At 24.5% G+C, this 20,219-nt stretch overlaps 1 protein-coding gene across 1 annotated transcript; it reads right to left on the bottom strand.

Moving 5' to 3' along the window:
- Positions 1–8,979: 8,979 nt before the first annotated feature.
- Positions 8,980–18,118, bottom strand: LOC129606500 (protein deadpan). Its single transcript, XM_055516842.1, has 4 exons — positions 17,851–18,118; positions 15,607–15,702; positions 9,111–10,179; positions 8,980–9,056 (listed from the first exon to the last, which is right to left on the bottom strand). The coding sequence occupies exons 1-4, from the start codon at positions 18,010–18,012 to the stop codon at positions 8,980–8,982; spliced, it is 1,404 nt and encodes a 467-aa protein (XP_055372817.1). The 5' UTR covers positions 18,013–18,118.
- Between the last annotated feature and the right edge of the window lie 2,101 nt (positions 18,119–20,219).

Genomic DNA, 20,219 nt, shown 5'->3' with positions numbered 1-20,219 from the left:
TTTGTTATAAGACTTAGATTTTTCTTTTATTCCATAACTAATTGAAAATGTGAGAAATTTTTTTATATATAAACCTACATTTTTTCCAGTTATTTGAAATCTGTCACCACTTTCACTCAGATAATGACTTAGACTAACTTAAGATTTACATTTTACAATATTTATGGTTTAAGCTTATTTCGACTCATTACCTCTATTTTCTGCATATTCAATTATAGGTGAGTATTTCAATCATTTTTGTTTTTTTAGCATATCTTTTCTTTTCGATCATACATCTCATTAAGATTCTTACTCTACTCTACATATCTTTTGTGCTTCATATTATCTAGTCCTTTATTATCGCAATTAAAAACCCAGGCAACCATCAAGTTGTAATTTTAGTAATGTTGATTTATATTTAATTTTGATAGATTTTTGAAATCTGGAAGAAATTAATTGATCAAAATTAGTATATTTAGTAACTGTCTTAATCTTAGGCATCTAGAGTAATCGCTACTTTATTTAAAAGAAAAATAAAAATCAAATATATTAAAATATTGTTTGAGTTTATTTGAGAACACGGAAATGTAAAATCAAAAGAACATTAAAAATTTACGCGAATTTTCAAAACCATATATGACAGTGTTGACCTAATCGCTTCTGCGTGTTACTCGTAGATAAATGCCTTCAGGATATACATAAGAATTAATAAATGAATTCATAAAGCGCTGTTACTTCTTTTTTTAAAATTAAAGGCGAAATACTAAATTTGTTCTCGTAAAATTGAACAGCATGCTTTGAATGTGTTTGAAATCAGTATGTAGTTCAAAATGTAACAAAAACAACCCTTCTACCAATTTTATATAAAATTTTAATATTAAAACCCTAACAGCTTTTAAAATAGAGTATAGACTATTTAAAATTTTTATTTAGTTAAATTTTAACCGAGACTAAGTACCAATATTTCTATAACCTATTTTGATTGTTAAGAAAAGAATTTATAATCTACACATGACACTGACCCCTCTCTAATTCCCAATGTCTTAGTCCACCTTTCTTACTCCCTTTCTCTTAATCCCCTTCACCTACTTCCTCAACCATCCTCTCAATAAAAATAAAATTAATAAATTTAACCAATATTTTCATAATTGCATTGTACTGCAAGGAAAACTTCATATTTTTTTAAAGAAATTCAACTTTTTCCAAAGAAATATTATTTTTAAGATTTTTAATTTTATTTATGAATTATAACAAATATAAATTAAATTAATATAAAATTAATTAATTAATTAATTAATTATAAATTTTATTGAATTTAAAACATAAAAAAAATCATTGAAAATTTAGAATAGCTACGCTTCATGAATCAACTAAAAAAAAAATTGCATAAGTTTGGGCGAACATTTCATTTGATTTCATTACAATGTAGGAAATAATAGGCTCTGGAGATTGTCCGAAAGAGGATATTGAAAATATTCAAAACTTTTTTTTCTTCACTTAATTTGATTTTTTGTTATATTTTTTTTTGTTTGTTTTTTTCGGTATTATTTGTTTGTTGTTTATTTATTTTAAAAATAAGAAAAAATACTTTGCAATTAACGGTATTTCGTTAACGGCATTTTACTGTCCTCTTGCGCACATAGCAAATTATTCATTTTTTGTTCTCTTTTTCTGTTTTTGTTTCTGTTTTCTTCGTATAACTGTTTTTTCTATACTCGTATTTAATTTTCTCTCATCTTTTCTGCTGTTATTGTTGTTGTTGCTGTTAGGTTTTGTGTTTTTTGCATTTGAGATATTTATTGTTCCCATTTTACAGTTTTTCACTCATAGTTTACCGTTTTTTATTTTCCGTAATTTTTTATAAATTTTTTTTTGTTTAGTTTTTTTCTTGCTTACACGTCTTTCTTGTTTTTTTGTTATTATTAAATTGCATTTTTTTTTTAAATTTGTTTTTTTTTTTTTCAAATTTCTCATTTCCTTCGAAAGAACGATTTTTATTTATTTTGCTTTTTTGTTATAAATGCAACTTTGTTTTTTTTTATTTCTTTACAATTTTTTTTATTCACTATTTGGTTTCTTTATTTTTTTTTAGGATAATGATATTTAAGGCTTCTTATACTAGGCTTTTCAAAACCTATACAAGTGTATATGTTCACAAAAGTATTAAAATTTTAATATTAAAAAATATTCTACATATTTGTAAATATGTATGTGTATATATACAAAATATTATTGGCAGTGTTTTGTGTGTGTATGTGTGTGTGCTAACTGTAATACTTTTAATTATAAATTTCTCCATTTTCTCATTTCTTGTTTTTCCCCGTTATTATCCTTTATGAATAATATTGACGCAATAAATAGGATCCTTGCAAATTTTTTTTTAATTTCTTAGTTTTTGTATCTCTTTTTAATTTAGTAAAAAAAAATACAATTTTTTTTATATTTCAATTAATTTTTCCTTTTTTTTACGATTTGTCATTTATGCAGGCAGTTTGTCGAGTTGTTTTTGTTTATATACTTATATAAATGTTTTCTAACGGAGAAATGTTATTTATGTATTTAATAACGGTTTATGTTACTTTTTCTTAAAGTTTTTCATATATATATATATATGTATGTATTTGATGTAAAATAAAATTCAAATTATATCCCAACGCTTAGGACTCTTATGAGTCCTTTAAATTAATTGCAAATTTTTTTATATTTGCAATTATAAGATGTGATGTTAATCATGCTAATTAAATTGATTATGTTTCAGAATTTTACCTGTTTGCTTGTTGTATTCGTTTTCACTTCAACTTGCTTAAAGACCCGATCTTTTGCTTTTTCAAATTAACTTTCTTTTTAAATAATGAAACTTTATAATCAGTTCGAAAGTAAAAGCGAAATTTAAGAACATTTCTTGGTTTATTTAAAGTATTTTTCAGTTTGACTTGATCTTACGGTATAATTGTAATTTAAGAATATTTAAGAAATTGTAAAAATAATTATAAAACATATTTTGTTTCGTTCATTTTATATCCGCACATAGGTATTTTAAGAAAGGGCTATAAACAGCACTAGTTTTAAGATGTTTGCGGACTTTCTGTTATTCAAAACTGGTAGGAAAAATAACATTATATTGTCCCAACTGAATTAATCCCAATTTATCGTCCCAACTGAATTAATTTTAAGAAATATATTAATTTCAATTTATTTCAGAAATATTATTATCAAATATAAAATTTTTAATTCCAACTAAATTACATTTAAAATCACTTTTTGAAATATTTGAAGGCTCTAATTAAAGCTCTAATAAAGGCTCTAATTAAACCCAGGTTTCATGTTAAATATTATTAAATTTTTTTGAACTTTTGCTTTGCAGAAAATTATTCTTTTTCATGATATGTTTTAGCACTGTTTTAGCACTAAAAAAAATTTGAAAAAAAGTTCTTATTAGTTTAATCACTCTGTGCGTCCGGACCAGTTTACGAAACTTCTATAGCCATAATACTTCATATATGCATAGATTTTCCAATTTTTTCTTTAACGCAGTTAAATTAGTGTCAAGCTTTTTTTACCACAACACAATATAATTAAATATTAAAACGAGCAAAATGGCTGCCAAAATTCACCATCATCTATAACCCTTCTAGATCGTAAGTTGTAGGTATAATACTAGTAAAAATTTTAGTTCGTTAGAAGAAATTGTTTTTTCAACCTCCATTCTTTTCGATTTGGCGCCTCACGCAATTTGTGAAATTTGACTTTTTGAAATCTTATATTTCCGAAACTGCAAGGTTTCCCAAATTTATATAAATGCAGAAAGCTAACTGTAAATCTAACGCCATTAAAAAATATAACTATTTTTCTTAACTTTCTCAATTAACTCTTAAATTCAAGCATTATGTTAACGCCTCTTTCAATATTTTTTTTCATCCTAAATGTATGCAATCTTGGAAATAAATTCGTATATATAGATTGTAGGTATATATAGATTGTTTTTAAATATAGTATTTTCTCTTACCGAAGCAAAAATTGCTACATTATAAACCACTTGTTTATTTCAACTTTATTTTTTTCAATTTTAATTTGATCACCCTTAAAATGGTCGGAATTTTTCTAGATTATGCGGAAAATTTAAATGTATTTTTCTACTCAAGTCAATTTAGATTGTTCTTCTTAATATTTTTTTATTTATTTATGTATTCAAACATAAATTTGTAACACATGCATATATAAGAATTTCGGCAAATACAAAAACAGGCTCTTAATCAGAAAATCATTTGATCCAATAAAATTAAAATTATTTTGAATCGACAATATTTCCGTATTCAATATAAAAGAAAACGTTTCTTAAGTCATCTTAAATCAAAATTAAATTAAATAGCTCTGCAAAATAATGAACAGCAACTGCATGAGTTCTGTTAAAATCACCATCCTTCCTTCCTCACTCTAATAATTTGTAAATTTTATTATAAAAACAAAAATCGCCTTACATGAATTATTTTATGCGAAAGTTAAAATCCTTAAGACTTTAATCTGCTCAGATAAATTTACATTTAGTACTTAAGACTTTTCGGCTTGCAAGTAAAGATTTTTCTTATGCCATAAATTCTAATTTTTAAAGAATTTTACTTTATAATATTTGACATAATAATTTTTCACATTCACATACCAAATCAATTGAAAGGAAATTAAATATCAAAGATGCTTTTTATATTTGTACAACGAAGTCTTTCAGAAGAAATTTTTATTTGTGTCCTTAAAATAGGGCAACTGTTCAAAAAATGATTGGCGTTTTGTATATTATGTATGAATTTTAAAACTTTTCTCACATTAATAAAATTTTAATACAAATATAGAAGCAAAATTTATTAGAATAACTTACATAAGTTGCATATCAATTATTTTTTTATCTTATGTAATTTTAAAATCATCTAAATATACTTCATATGTGTAAATTAAATTACAACATCTCATATAATATACATTTAATATTCAAATCAATATTTGTTATAAAATATTGAAATAATTGAATGCAACGCGATGTAGAATATCATTATAATATGAGTATATGTGTTTTAGTACCCGAGTATATCTACTTTTACTTCCTCTTAAAATAAATAAAATAATCTTCATATGCAATATACAAAGAACAAATTCGGATTATACAAATTTCAAGCACTTTTCCCTTGAGCAAATAAAAATACATTTTCTAGATTCTAGAATGTAGGGGTTGCATTTAGCTATTTAATTTAATTCAGTAATTGTACCAAAATATGTATATGAAATTATTGCATAAAATTAGGACGAGCAAACAACAAAATAAATTGAAAGAATATGCCTGTCGAATTTGACGGTTAAGTAGGGCTCAAAAAAGACATAATATAATAATCATATTCTTTGATGGCATGGACTTTGCCGTTTACCTTGTTGCTTTTTTAGAAATTTGTGTTTCATTAGTACAAGGCCTTTGAAAATAAAATTTTACGAAATTATTTTAACGAAATAATTTATTTATTAGTTTCTAAGAACCGCTTCGAACTTCAGTATCAACAACCATTTCATTATTATAATGTTTGTTATGCTATGTCCCTGTTGAAGAAGCCAATAACTATTGTATTTGCAGAATTTAAAAAATGATTGTGATTCCAATAAAATGAATAGTTAAAAAATGGACTTGAAGAGGCTAAAAATTTTTGAGAGAGAAGAAATATGCAAACATTTTAATATAAAGAAATAAGTTCCTAGAAAAGATTGTGTTATAAAATTTCCACTTTTTATTTCAACGAGTGTATAGGAGCTTTATAAACAAACACACGGACGGACAGAGTTAAACTAATAAGCACTTTTTTTCGAAGCACGCGCTACAAATCGATAATAAAAGCAATATGCATTGATAAATTTCATTGATAATAAGAATAATCATGATATTGTGTTGATGTTGATGATGATGATGATTATAACGGTAATATTGCAGGTATATAAAAGGAAAAAAATAAAAATTATTATGTAATATAGAAGATTCAATAACATTTTTAATGTAAATTTTAAATTTAATAAAGAAAAAATGAAAATTTATAATTGATGACGACACTTAAGAACCACAGAGAATGTAAACTGATCAATGCAAATTTCTATGTGATATAGAACGTAAATTTTTTTCTTTTTCATTTTCAGTATAAAAGAAAATTTCCCCTATATATTTTCTCTCGTTTATTTTAATTAATTGATGTATAAAATCTTTCATTTTTTTCCACTAATTATGAATAAAATCGAAAAAATTAAATTAATAAAATGGTTTCAATTTAAATATAAAAAGAAGAATTATGTTTTAAGAGAAAAATTTTTTCATATATATACAAAATAATTGATATATTGACAAATTCATTGAATATTAAAGTAGAGCTATATGTCGGAGTTTAAATACTTTACAGGGAGAGAAATAATATTTATTAGATAATATTTAAAAGATGGTTAAGAACAGAACTGAATAAATTTACTAAGAAGCAATTAAAATGTGTTAATGTGGAAAATTCCATTTGTAGAAAATATATATGTAATATTAAAAACTCTAAGAAAATTATTAAGACAGTATAACAGTTGCATGAATATTAAATTACTTATAAACTTTTCAAACTATTTAAGTAAGAAAACATTGCCGTAACTGCATGCAATTTTATTCTTGTAATCTCGTAAATTGGCAAATGGCACTTAATTAATATCAATGGTGCCAATTCCAAATTTAAAAAATCAATTGTTTGTTTAAATCCCTTCAATTGATCTACAAGCAACTATAATTTTTGTCTATATCTAATATGTAATATCCTCCCCTAAATGTTTTACTGTGCATAAATATAGTAATGAACTTTTATTACACACAAACTACAAGGTTTTCATAAATATTAAATACAATATTATTAGTTTATTTAAGCTCTAAAATTTTGACTGACTTATTCACATAGACCCAACTTTCAAAAAAAAAAAAACACAAATAGCAGTCTACCAGGCCAGGAGTTCAGGAGTTAAAAGAATCTCAGAACTGAAATACAACATTCAGAATGAATTTACTACAGGCCATGTGTGAGAGAGTCTTTGAAAATTTTGATCCTCTGGTTGGATAATAAAATAATGTAATTTTTCACATTTAATTGCAGTAAGCAATTTTTTAAGTAACAATAGTGAAAAATTAAAAAATCTAATTTTTGTTTGTTTCAATTTAAAACGACTCGTTAAGGACCCTATATAAAATATAGTGAGTAAGCTACCAAAATTTTACAATTAAAAATATGTAAATAAATTTATTTATTTAATATTCATATGAATTTTCCTAATTTTGACAAATTTATCTAACAAAATAATTTAACTCGCAAAATCTTAAAATATCGTAAAATATAGAAAAAATTTTTATTTCACTTGAAAGATATTTTGAAATTTTACGGTATATTTATGGTTCGTGTATTTGATATTTAAATTAAATTTGTTATTAGAAGTGAAAGTTTTGTTTTGAAACGAATTTATTAAAATTGTACTGTCGATACTAGCGCCAAAGGATTAAATGTATTTGAATTTATAAACACGTAAATAATGTATTTTCAATTTTCATTTTTAAATTTTATTTATTTTAATATTTATTTCAAATAGGAGAAATATATTCATAATTATAAAAAGAGTTAATTTTTAAAATATTACATGAGACTTGTATATACAGTTTATTTATTTTACATAAAGTATTTGCTTTAGCAAAAGAAAATTTTCGTTAATCCTTCATAGACGCAAACCTTAAAAAAATTTAGAACTCATTTATCATTTATAGCAAAAATTTTTGTATTAGATTGGATATGAACCACATAAAATTTACCATTTTTACTTCATAGATGTCAGTGTTAAATAAACAAATTTAAAACGGTTTAATTTAAGAAATTCAGTGTTTAAAATTCAATTTAAAATTTTTAAAGTATTTAATTTGAAAATTAACACTTAGATATAAATAATTTTAATAATTGTTATATTAAATGTTATTTATTGCTTCTATAATATATTATTAGAAAAGTAATAGATTCCCTCATAGATTAGTGGTTTTTGATCGTAAGATATGTCAAAAGGTGCCGTTGAAATTTATAGGGTTTTTATAATTTAATAATTTTTGTCTTCTCTGAAGCCAGGACTAGAATAATTGAATTTTGTTCTGCCTTGACACTATACTAATGTCCAACCATTAAACTGTTATTAAATTAATTACAATCAAATTTGCAATACGAAATCCATCTTATACCGTAAAGTTGTTTAAAAATCCTTGTTATTAATTTCTGTAATTTTATTCTGCAAACTAAAATACATTTAATTTAAAAGAAAATTCCGTATTATAAATTTAATTTTATATCAATTTTATTTAAATGAATTAATCACAGATCTTTTTTTAATTTAATCAAACTTACATATAGAAAAAAAAAATGTTGAAAAACGAATATACTTTTTAATTACACATATTTTAATTATTAAGAGCACAATCAGAATGATATATGAAATTTTTAGAAATTAATACAAAAAAAATAAATTGAAAAAATAAAATCTTGTTTTCTTTGATTCAGACAATAAATATTCTTAAAAAATTAAAGAGAAATTCAAAAAGTTAAGATTTAAACTTAACATTTTCATACAAAATTTCAAACACAAAACTTAAAACTAAATATCAACATTATTCAAAAAACTGAAAAACTTTAATTAAAAGAAAATATGAAGGATAAATTTTCATTGTTCATAGTTTTCAATTAAATTCAAAAATTTAAATTTGCATATAATTCAAAAAATATATTCTGCCAATTTTAAAGATTAAATGGGATTTAACCATTCTCGAAACAATAAAAAAAAAAATTATTTTAATTAGAATTATATTTGACAATATTTGTAAAAATTAATTATTATAAACTAAAGCATAAATTTTGGTTCAATTCACAATAGAGTTCAAATAATTTTAAACAGTTCACAATATTTAATTTTATATGTTTTTCAATATTTTCACCATGGTCTCCACATACTGTCATTAGAATCATCTAAAAAATGTTTTGAACTACTGTTTCCTTCATCTTCGCTTTCTAATTTAATAATTTTATTACAAGATTGATTTTGTTGTTGATTTTCATCAATACTATCATCTATTGATGTTCTTAATCTTTTTTTAGCATCATTTTGATTTTTCATCGATTCATCGAGAACGGTGGATGAAACATGAGGCTGTTGTAAATGTCCAGTACGTGATATAAGTTTAATTGATTCACTACTAGGTGGTGTTGAAAAATAATCAGATGTTATACTTTGTTCTAATGGTGGAGTTTTTGTACCATAATCTGATGTTGCACTTGTATGAATTGTTGAATCATCACCTAAACTTGATATTGATGATACTGGACTTAATGGTGGACTAGTAACTGTTGTTGCTGTTACTCCACTACCTGACATTTGTAATGGATTTATTGATGAATTTATATTATTTATTTTAATATGATTGTGTTGATTATATTGTTGTAAATGATTATTATTATTATTTATTAAATTATTTCCATTTAAATTATTTAATAGTGATGATGAATTTGGACTAATTGATGATGCAATAGTTGACGTTGGTTTTGTAAATGCACTTAATCTAGGAAATGTTGATGAAAATTCAATCGATTGTGTTGATAAATTTGGCATTAAAAGTGATGATGGCAATGTTGTAGAATTTGGCATTATTAAAGCTAATTCACCAGATGGTAAACGAGATGGTATCAATTGTACACCATTCATATTTATTCGACCATTATTATTTACATCTTGATGATTTCCATTTGAAGTAAATAATGATGCTGCAGCTGCGGCTGCTGCTGCTGCCGCATTATTAAAAGTTGTTCCGAAAATTGATTGATTTAAGCCAGAACTATTTAATGCTTGTCGATAACTTGAGGAAAAATTACTAAATGTACCAATTTGTTCAATACGTGTTGAACAATTATTTAAATGTTGCATTAAACGTTGTTTTGTACCATTATCAATTCCCTCCAATTGGCCTAGAAATCTAGAAACTTCTTCAGCACATTCTGTAAAACCAGTTTTAAATTTATGTACAACAGCTGGATCAGTTTGTATAGCTAAATTAAATTGTTGACGCTGAATTGATTGCAAATGTTTAACTGTCATTTCAAGAATATCAGCTTTTTCTAATTTTGTATGACGTGCTGGCTGTAATCATAAAATTAAAAATATTAATTTAGAAAAATCATAAATTTGAAAAATTTTTTAAAACTAAATATTTAAATAAATTATGAATTGATACTAAGCAAAGATTTGACTCTAAAACATAAAAATCTTTATGATCACATTTTGAGATTTTTCAACTATGAACAGCAGAATAAGATAAATACAAAATTTTAGATGTATTTACATGCAGAAAATGACCCAACAAGTGACTCATTAAATTCCACAAAGTTTAATTTCCATATTAAAGCTTAAACCTTGTATATATTTTTTTAATTGTTTCCCATGAATTTTTTTAAAAATTTCAAACCTGCTTTACATTTCGCCTTAAATTAATACGTTCCATATTGAAAAATATTAACTACTGAATTACCTTAATTACAAAACGTGACTAAAACATCCCTATTTTTAAAAGATTATAAATAAAACTTCAACACAAATATGCGTAAATAAATGGGGGCCATACATGTTTATAATTGCAAAATTCTTAAATCAAATATATAATAGCCCATACATTACCCTTTAACTTTTAATATTGGTACATTCTGAATCCCACAGGGCAATTATTGAAATCTGCATATATTTTGCTTTCATAAAAATTACAATAAGGAATACTTTAATTAAATTTCACTTTAAGTTCTTCTTTAAATCATAAACGATACTCAAAGAATTTAAAGTGAAATATTCAAAATTATTGAAAAATTAAATTTTGCACACACTTACATGAGTATATGTTAATGTATATGACTTAATTTATTATTATTTCACTTAAATGTTATTCCTCAAAAACTGACAAATTCTGTCTGCTATTTTCTTATAAATGATTGGTATTAAGTCTCATTTAAAAAAATACAAGGAAAAATTTATACATTTTTCATTAAAAAACCCTAACCCATCGTTGAGCATTTGAAAAGTAATCAGAAATATAAGCAAATCGTCTACAAAACTATAAAACTCAAAAATCTTGCACGAATTTTATTCTCAAACAAAACTTTCCTCGGAAGTAGATTAACAAAAATTTGATGCTAACCCTACGGTATTCTTAGGACAATTACTGCCAAATCTCAATTCCAACTTATTTCTAAAAAATCGCCTAATCAATTTATCACGAAAACACTTGCTGAAAACCACTGCCAATAAAGTTTAATAAAACTTTCTCTTTTTGCTCATTTTCTCTACGAAACCTCTGCGAAATATTTTTGTACGAAAACTCCTCCAAATGACAACCCTTGCATTTACATTGAGATGTCATTGCAAGTTCCCTTAAAACTTGTTGTCAAAAAATGCTTATAATCATTCTTATATATTCTGAACAATAAGTGCAAATCCCTTATTTTCCCAATCAAAAATTAATGTCCACTGCGACAGAGTATTTTTTTTTTTGTATAATTTTTCTATATTACGTTTTAATGTACCTGTTCATAAGCACAATATTTACTCATGTTTGTTTATACCAATATGTGCGCCGTCTTAATGTTATATCTGAAGTGTTAAGTACCTGTCTAAGTCCATTATTCAGTTTATAATAAGTAAGTATTTCGGTATTATTTTTTGTGCTTCTCTTTTTTTTTTTCATTTCTCTTTTTTCTACATCTTCGCATTTTTCAAAATAATTTTTCATCGGGTATAATTTTATTGAAAACATTGAGTATAAAAATCGAATCAAAAATGCGTGGGAATTTTTTTTTTCTTATAAGTCGAGTTCATCACTTTATATGTAATGATGTTTGTGCATCTGTGTATAGGATATCCTATTTGAATGTAAAAGTAAAAGGTACCACTAGTATGATTTTTTTTTGTTTATATTTTTACTTCTTTCTTTGAACTTGTTACAATACAACTTTGCACAAAATTTAGAGCATTCCTTAATACTGCAGTACAAAAAAAATTGAGATGAGATGCATGAGTATATTATAGGTTCTCATTATTATCGATGTGTATGTACTTAAGTATATAACGTATATGCAATAATCGGACAGCATAACAATATAACACCATATAAAAAAATGAGAAAAAACCAGATGAAAAATGAAAAACTCGAAAATATTTTATGAGAAAAAAAGGAAGATTTGAAGATGAATAAAATATGCTGCCTTTTTTTCTCAACCACAAATATTATACTTTTGGCTTTTTAGAATGAACAAACAAATGAACGAATCAATATAATGATGGCATTGGAATGAGATGCAAAAAAAAAATTCTAAAATTTTGAAAACTCTTCGGTACGTATAGGTTTGCTTTAATAAATTTTTGAGTTTTTGAATTTGTATTGTCATGCAGATGAGAAATTTCCAAAATTTTAACACAAATTTTCTTAATATTTAAATAAATAAAAAAATTTTTTCTACTTATAAGATTTTTCACTATAGAATGCTTTCAAAATGCTGCTACTGCAAAGCCTCAATTTTATTTCACACTTTATCAATATAAATCGAAATTCGATTCGATTTTATTCTGTCAAATTATTTTAATACATCTACATTGGCTAAAAAATTTTCAATTACAGTTCAAAGAGCTAAGAATTTAAAACTTAATTTACTATTTACTTAAATGACGCCTCTACACTTAAAATTCAATGTGATTCATAACCTATAAAACGTCACTTTTACTTCAAATATTAAACTAATAATGATAATATGAAAAAGGTCCAATAAATTATATGTGGTCCAGACAATTCAATAAAATATTATTATAAATTGATCTGAATACGAAATAAAAACTCTTCGAGTAGAAATTCAAAGGAAAAAAACTCTACGTAAAAATAATAAGTAAACAAATCGATTATTAGAAATATTTCAATCTTAAATCGATTTGAAGTTTCTTTTCTTTCTTGTTTTTTTTCTTTTTTGATCCTCTAGAGATATTTTGAGACCAAGATACAAGAATTTTCGACTTAAAAAACAAAAGAGAATAAAAAAATCCACTTGACTGAAGTGTACAATTTTATCTTTTTTTTTGGTTTTGTTTTTTACCTTCTATTGTTGCCATTTTATTATTGCTATTGTAATTTTTTAAAATAAGCGGTATCCTTTATTAAATTTATTTACTTTATACGAACAGGTAAATATTTAAAAAGATGAAATGAGGAAAACAAAAAGAAATTCGAAAAGAAGTAAAACAAAAACAGAATTGGAATTCAATTTAAGCGGAAAATCTTTTCTGTAAAATTGGATCAAAGAGTGCGATCTTGTTAACAACTCACTACCACTGTATTCATTGACATACTGATATTTAAAAAAAATAATATTTCGTAAAAAAAAAATTAGTTCTGGAATTATTTCGATCTGAAAACTCTTAAAGTCTTAAGGACATTTCGAAATTTTTTGAATTCTTATAATTTTAGCTGGGAATGCACTCGTTTGGTGGTATTTGAGATTAAAATTATTTTAATCATTAAAAATTTTGGAATTTTACTTTGAAATTTTGAATTAATAAAAATATTAATATTTCAATAGTTATAGCTACTCTGTAGAAAGAGAAACCTTTATCTATAGAAAAAGAATTTCATTTAATTATATTTTAAAATTTCTTTTATTATAAGACAAGGCTTGTTAATAAAAAATTAATGTTAGTTTATTCCTTTCCAAAAATTATAAAAAATAAAGCTTAAAAACAATTTAAAGAGTGAACCGTGTTATTATGACGAATTTAAATCTTTAAACTGCTAGTGCTATTAAATCTATAATATTTTTATTTCTAAATTATTTTAATAATAATAAAATTAAAGTTAAAAGAAAAATATGATATTTTAGCTCTAATATTTTAAATGTCAGCAAAGGCAATCTATTCTATTCACTTTCAAAAAAAAAAAATGCAGCTATTAGCAATTTACAGATTAATATAAGCTTACAACCCATGTAACATTATTGACTTTTTTAGTACATACATAATATGTGTATAAATAAATTAAAAGAATGTAACTGTATGTACAAAAATTACATGATCATAATCATAAATGTCATATGTATACAAATAACGTAAAAACAAGTCATTTTTTCATATTTAAACGTTACAATGTAAAAAATCCCGAAAGTACTTAAATACTGCAAAAAGTTTTTACTATAAAATTTTCTACTTTATTTTCGATGCTATTTCAAAATAGTTATAATTCATGAAGGAAGGCAATTTAGTCAAATTGTAGCAATAATTCAACTTAAACACAACTTTCATACTCATTTCTTAGCACTGAGTTTTATATAATAAAATGGACTTCAGCCGAAATTCTGATTGCTTATTTAAAATCGGAAAAAATGTAGTAAAATCCATTAGGTAATTTAACAATTTCGTGATTAGTTTTTTTTTTGACAGCATTTTATATCTAACGTAATTTTGTTGCTAGTTAAGACTGATAATTTCTTTAATTAAAATTATCGTTAAGTCAATAAAACTAGTAACCAAAATATACATCAACTTAACGTTTCACCTTAAATTTCTGTCTACAAAAGCTCTACCAAAAATATTGCAAATTTTTAAACATTGAATAAGTATTTGTATATGAGTATTAAATAAAATATTATTTTTTTCCTCATATACTATTAAAATTGCGATACGGGTATTTCTTTTAGGTTCTGTTTTTCTCTTTAGGTTTTTTTTTCTCTTCGCTTTTTTCGCTCTTTCTTAATTCGAAAGATTAATTTCGAAAGATTACTAGATTGCATTGCATATAGCTTTTCTTCTCACTTCTCTTCTATTCATTTTAAATGCATTTATAAAAAAAGGGCATTTATTATATTATAATATCAAATTATGATTTCATATTTTACTGTTGGAACAACTACTACTATTTATCCCGAAAAAAAAAATAGTAAACAATGCAATAAACCAGTATACATAGCATTAAAATATTGCTCCACTCCTTACACTAATTTCAACCAATTCAAATGGATCAGTTTATTCGTATGTCAGAAGCGTGGGAAAAGCACAGATCAAATTTCATTATGGGAATTTTTCGTTCAAGAAATTTTTTCTTTTTGTTTTTATTATTTGTTCTTTCTTTTTATATAATTTTCGTATATTATGTATTTAATAAGAAGTCTGGGTCGGTTTTTTTATTATTGGCTGATGGATTTATGAATATGAATTAATAAAAAACATTTTATACGACATTAAAGATATACCGCAAAAGGACATTAAATGGTAATTATGAGATTTTGAAAAGTACCTACAAGAAAAAAAATTTAGCTCTCTTGAAATTTTTAGTTCATTGGCCTCTAATTATAATTTGGCTTTTTTTATCACATTATTATAAAGGCAAATTTGGAAATTTGATACTTAGGACTGTGTTAAAATTTTTGATAATACACACACAGACACAGACATATAATTAATTTTTGTTTTTTTTTTTAGTATTTTTTTTTTGTATTAAATAAAAAAGTGTGAAAATTTTTTTTAATTAAAAATTTTTGTACTCACGTCTTTTTTCATTGCTTCCAATATTAAGGATTTCAGTTCATTTAAACAATGATTAATTCTTGCCCGACGACGTTTTTCCATAATTGGTTTATTGCTCTGAAAAAAAAAGAGAAATGACTGAAGTGTGTTATATGTATAAGCAAATTTAATTACATGTATATTTTGGTGGATTTATTTTCACTCATACTTATATATTTATGAATTTAAACAGAATATGCCAACTGCATTTGGTATATTTTTTTCTAACAAACAAACTTAGTATTAATCTTAGCTTTAATAATTAAGTTTTTGAATATAAGGAACTCTATAAGCTTTTAGAAACTTTACTGTTCAAATTAATAACTCCATTTACTTATAATTCAGCCAAACGTTTGTTTCCACAAGCCAAATTAGAAAATTCCATTCGATAAAAAAAATTACTCCAAATGCAGTTAACATGTTCTTAGAGCCTTAAGAGTACTTGTTATATCTGTTTTAATTTAAAAATAAAGAATTAAAAATGTTTAGTAAAAAACAACATGAATAAATTCAAATAAACTTATAAACTTTTGAATATTGATCTTAAGATGCTTTTTGAGTTCATTGATTTTGAATTTTTGAATTTTGGTTTTTTAAAACAAAAATAAATAAAACAAATTTTATAATTTCTTTTTACATGTAATAAAATAGGAATCGCAATACATAATGAGAATAGAAATTCCAAAAATTGTGTTCCAGCAAGTTAAACAGATTAATGACATATATTAGCAATCGTACCGTTGAGATACCGTTGAGATTTATATTCGAACTTGATATATAGGTCGAGCATAAATATGGTAAGATCCGCAAATAGATTGCACAGTTTCCGTTAAGATAGGACAAATTAAGATCCCTGAATCCGTGTATCATTACGAAGCAGAAAACAATCTTCCATACTTCTTGCGAGTGTAATATTATATAGAAAGCAGAACAGTGCAACAAAATTGTATTACAGAGACATTGGTATTGAAGGAAGCGTTGCAACAACAGCATTACAGAAATTCGTGCTAGAATGAGAATAAATACAATAGAATTAGAATAACTCTAAAAAGGACGAGGTTATAGCGGAAGGCTATAAATACCAAGCCGTTTTATAGCAAGCAAGGTAAAATAACGAAAACACTTGAGAAGATTGCAAATTTTAGAAAAAATTACAAAAGTAGAATTCGATAGAAAATCCAAGCAAAATTCCTAAATATTACTCGGTGTAGGACAATATAAAGTGGTCAAGTAATTTTGAAAGTCGTGACAGAGGATCCCACAAGATTGAAGTTTTCCATCCTTCACTTTATTTATTTTTCAATTCATTCTCTAATAAATGAATATCCCATTTTAAGTAAAATAACTTCGGACACTAAACTGTAGCACATGATATTTAAATTTTACTAAAATCAATATTGGCTGTATCTAGATGTTGTATTCACTTAGATATGAAAAATCTTATCCAATTATGAATCCACATTAATGGATATCTGACACCAATTACTATGGTAAGAGTACTAATATCATCTTACTTGTATACTGACCAATGACTCAATTATTGACAACATAAGTCATCAACATAGAAATTAATGTCGAACTTAAACCTTTTTTTAAGTTTGATTTTGTTGAAATACGCACACATCTAATAAAATTTTTCCATAAATCATCGACCAAATCAAAAAGTATGCATATATAATTTTTCGGAAAAATGAGCTCTTTTAATTCCTAATCTGTATAACAAAAATTAGAAATATAATTTTTTTTTTGTATTACAAAAGTTTTAGTAAACTTACACAATTCATCAAATTTTATTTACTCGTATTTATAAATTAATTGTTAAAATTTTTAATTTTAAATATTTCACCGCATAGCAAAAAACTGCATTATCGACACCGTATTTCACCGTTAATATAACATATCCGTTTTCATATTGGCAAACAATTCAATTACAAAAAACAGCTCAATTCATTAGGTACATACAAACATTACAAAAAAAATCCAGGAAGTTCCCAAAAAAAAAAAAATGAAGACAAGTCCTTGAAGATCTATTTGAAATAAGTACAAAAAACTACTATAATCTTGCTTAAACATTGCTTGTACAAAAAATAAACGAGTAGCAAAAAAAAACACACGATTGCAGACAAGTTTATTTTGCGTTTTTACAAAATCACTTTCAAACCGTTATAACTTTAAATTTTTGATGGCGGTATAAAAAAAATGTAAAAAATAAGAAAATTTTCAAACCTTTCTTAGTTCAGCTTTAGACATTCCATTTTGATTTGAATTAATATTTCGGTTGTGATTTAAATTCACATTATTATTATTCCCTAAATTGCTATTATTGGACGAATCCATTTCATCCTCCTTATTTGAATATAATGATGTCGTAGAATTATTGTAATCCATATAAGCCTTTGATATTAACTAATCTTTGCTCTTATAATTGATTTGTTAATGTCCTTGTATTTATAAGTATATAAAAATAATATTATAAATCATACAAAAAAATACGTATTCCCCGTTATTAAAATAATTATTTTTCAATATAAAAAAGTTATTTTGTTAATTTTCAAAAGAAAAAAACAAATGCTTTATTAAAAATTGCACTTAAATCCTCACGCATTTAATATTAAAAAAAAAAAAAACAAAAATAAAATAAATTTTAAAAAGAAAATATCTTTCCCGCTGACCGGTACACGTCTTTATCTTAACAAACTTCACAGGATACTAAATTCTAAAAATCATATGTTAACGGAATTTCTTTTCTGCTAAAAATCAACAATAAAATTTCCTTTACTATGATCATCAACATCACTCAACAACATCATTACGATCATTATCATCAGTTCACCTTCCCTCAATGTTATTATTTATTTACTTATACACACATCTACAAATTTTTTTATAATATATTTTTGTCTCGCTCACTTATACTATATCAATTTATATTTATTTGTTTTCTCTTCCCTTTATTTATTTCATTCCTTTCTTATGATTCGTTTATTTTTAATTTATAAAAATTTTTTTACGATGTTTGACGAAGATTTAATATTTTAGAATTCTTATACTTCGTGTACAAGTATGTTCCATCCCCTGAATCAAATATTTTTTGTTGTAAGAGAAATAAATAAAAAAAACCAACAACAAATTTAATGTAATTGCTGTTGTTTAACTGTTCCTGATAGTAGTACCTACTTTAATTTTATATTCAGCTAAACAAAAACAGCAACAACTGCACAAAACAACAATAATATCATTATCATCGTTACCACATTCATATATATATATAACTATATATTATATACATAATGTTGTTTATATATTAAAAATCATCCCTTGAGTGTGGGAATTTAATAATAATACGAGAGTGGTTTATTTTTTTCACTACTTGTGTATAAATGTTTTTCGTTTTCTCTATCTAAAGCACCCCATATATAAAACAATTTATTTAAATTTAAATGTACATGATCATTTTAAATGGTACGAGTATAAAATATAATATGCATGAACATAAGCATATACATGCATATGTACATAATGATATATTTAGCTTTAAAATAGTATTTTTGCTAATTCTTTTGTCTCACAATTTTCAATACTGTTATTCACCCCAAAACAGAAACTGTGGGAATTTTATATTTTTTATTATTTTTATCTAAAGGTATTTTTAAAGAAATTTTTTCAAAAACTTTTGATGGATTGATAATAGATGGACTGAATCATAATATTAATTCTATTTTAAAACTCTAAAGTTATGACAAAATAAAAATTTCAAGAAAATAATTCAAAAAGAGGGAATTATAATAAAATAATAACTTAAAGGCATTCTCTTCTTTATGTTTTGGAAGGCTATGAATGGAGCATTCACGAGATACGGTTTGCTTGCAAATTTGGAATTTAAGGGCAGATCAGATACAACCCCATTTTGTAATAGAAAGACAGGTATTAAAAACTTTGATTCAGTTCAGGTATTTTTTTTGCTTAACATTATGGAAATTGACAAGGGAGCATGACTCCTTCAGTAAAATGCAACAGTGTACACCAATAGTGTGGATACCTGGAGAACGTAATTGAAAAGAACAAATGCACTTTCAGAAATTCGTCATTGTAATTGCCCAAGAACTTTATACTACGTCTGAAGTAAAAGAAAATTATTTAAAGATAATGGCACAATGATAATTATTGTTGGATGATGAGGTTACTATAAACAAGCAGGATGAAAGTAAGATCTATCTTGTTGCACTGTCTGGAGCAGAATCAATTAACGAAGTAAATATACAATATCAACACAAAAATATTCTTAATCCATAGTTTTAATTATATTTCGTTACTTCACAATCATTTTCATCATATTCATGTGTCACTCAAGAAAGTTGGACGAAATTTTAAAATTATAAAAATATTTATAGAAATTTTTTTTAAATTACGATAACTGTTATTCAATAAGAAGTCCGACATAATTAAAATTTTAAATCAAAAATATTGAACAATAGAAATTCAAAATTTCATTATTTAAGAGAAGTTCGTATAATTTCAAAATTAAAGGGAGTGTGCGCCAGGAGAGAAATTATTAGCAGCTGCTATATAAATTCCTTTCTTTATCTATCAAAAAT

Source organism: Condylostylus longicornis, unplaced genomic scaffold (assembly GCF_029603195.1).
Source record: "Condylostylus longicornis isolate FDR11 unplaced genomic scaffold, ASM2960319v2 ptg000018l, whole genome shotgun sequence".
NCBI lineage: Eukaryota > Metazoa > Arthropoda > Insecta > Diptera > Dolichopodidae > Condylostylus > Condylostylus longicornis.
Note: the sequence above shows the minus strand (reverse complement) of the source record. Positions and strands in the feature narration are given on the sequence as shown.

What these genes read in the sequence shown, in the direction of transcription:
- LOC129606500 (XM_055516842.1), bottom strand. Translation starts at nt 18,012, where the DNA reads ATGGATTACAATAATTCTACGACATCATTATATTCAAATAAGGAGGAT. An exon ending in TGGAAGCAATGAAAAAAGAC is followed by an intron (nt 10,180 to 15,606) that starts GTGAGTACAAAA and finishes TTATGATTACAG; the next exon opens with CCAGCACGTCATACAAAATT. An exon ending in AAGAACATCAATAGATGATA is followed by an intron (nt 9,057 to 9,110) that starts GTATTGATGAAA and finishes TTATTAAATTAG; the next exon opens with AAAGCGAAGATGAAGGAAAC.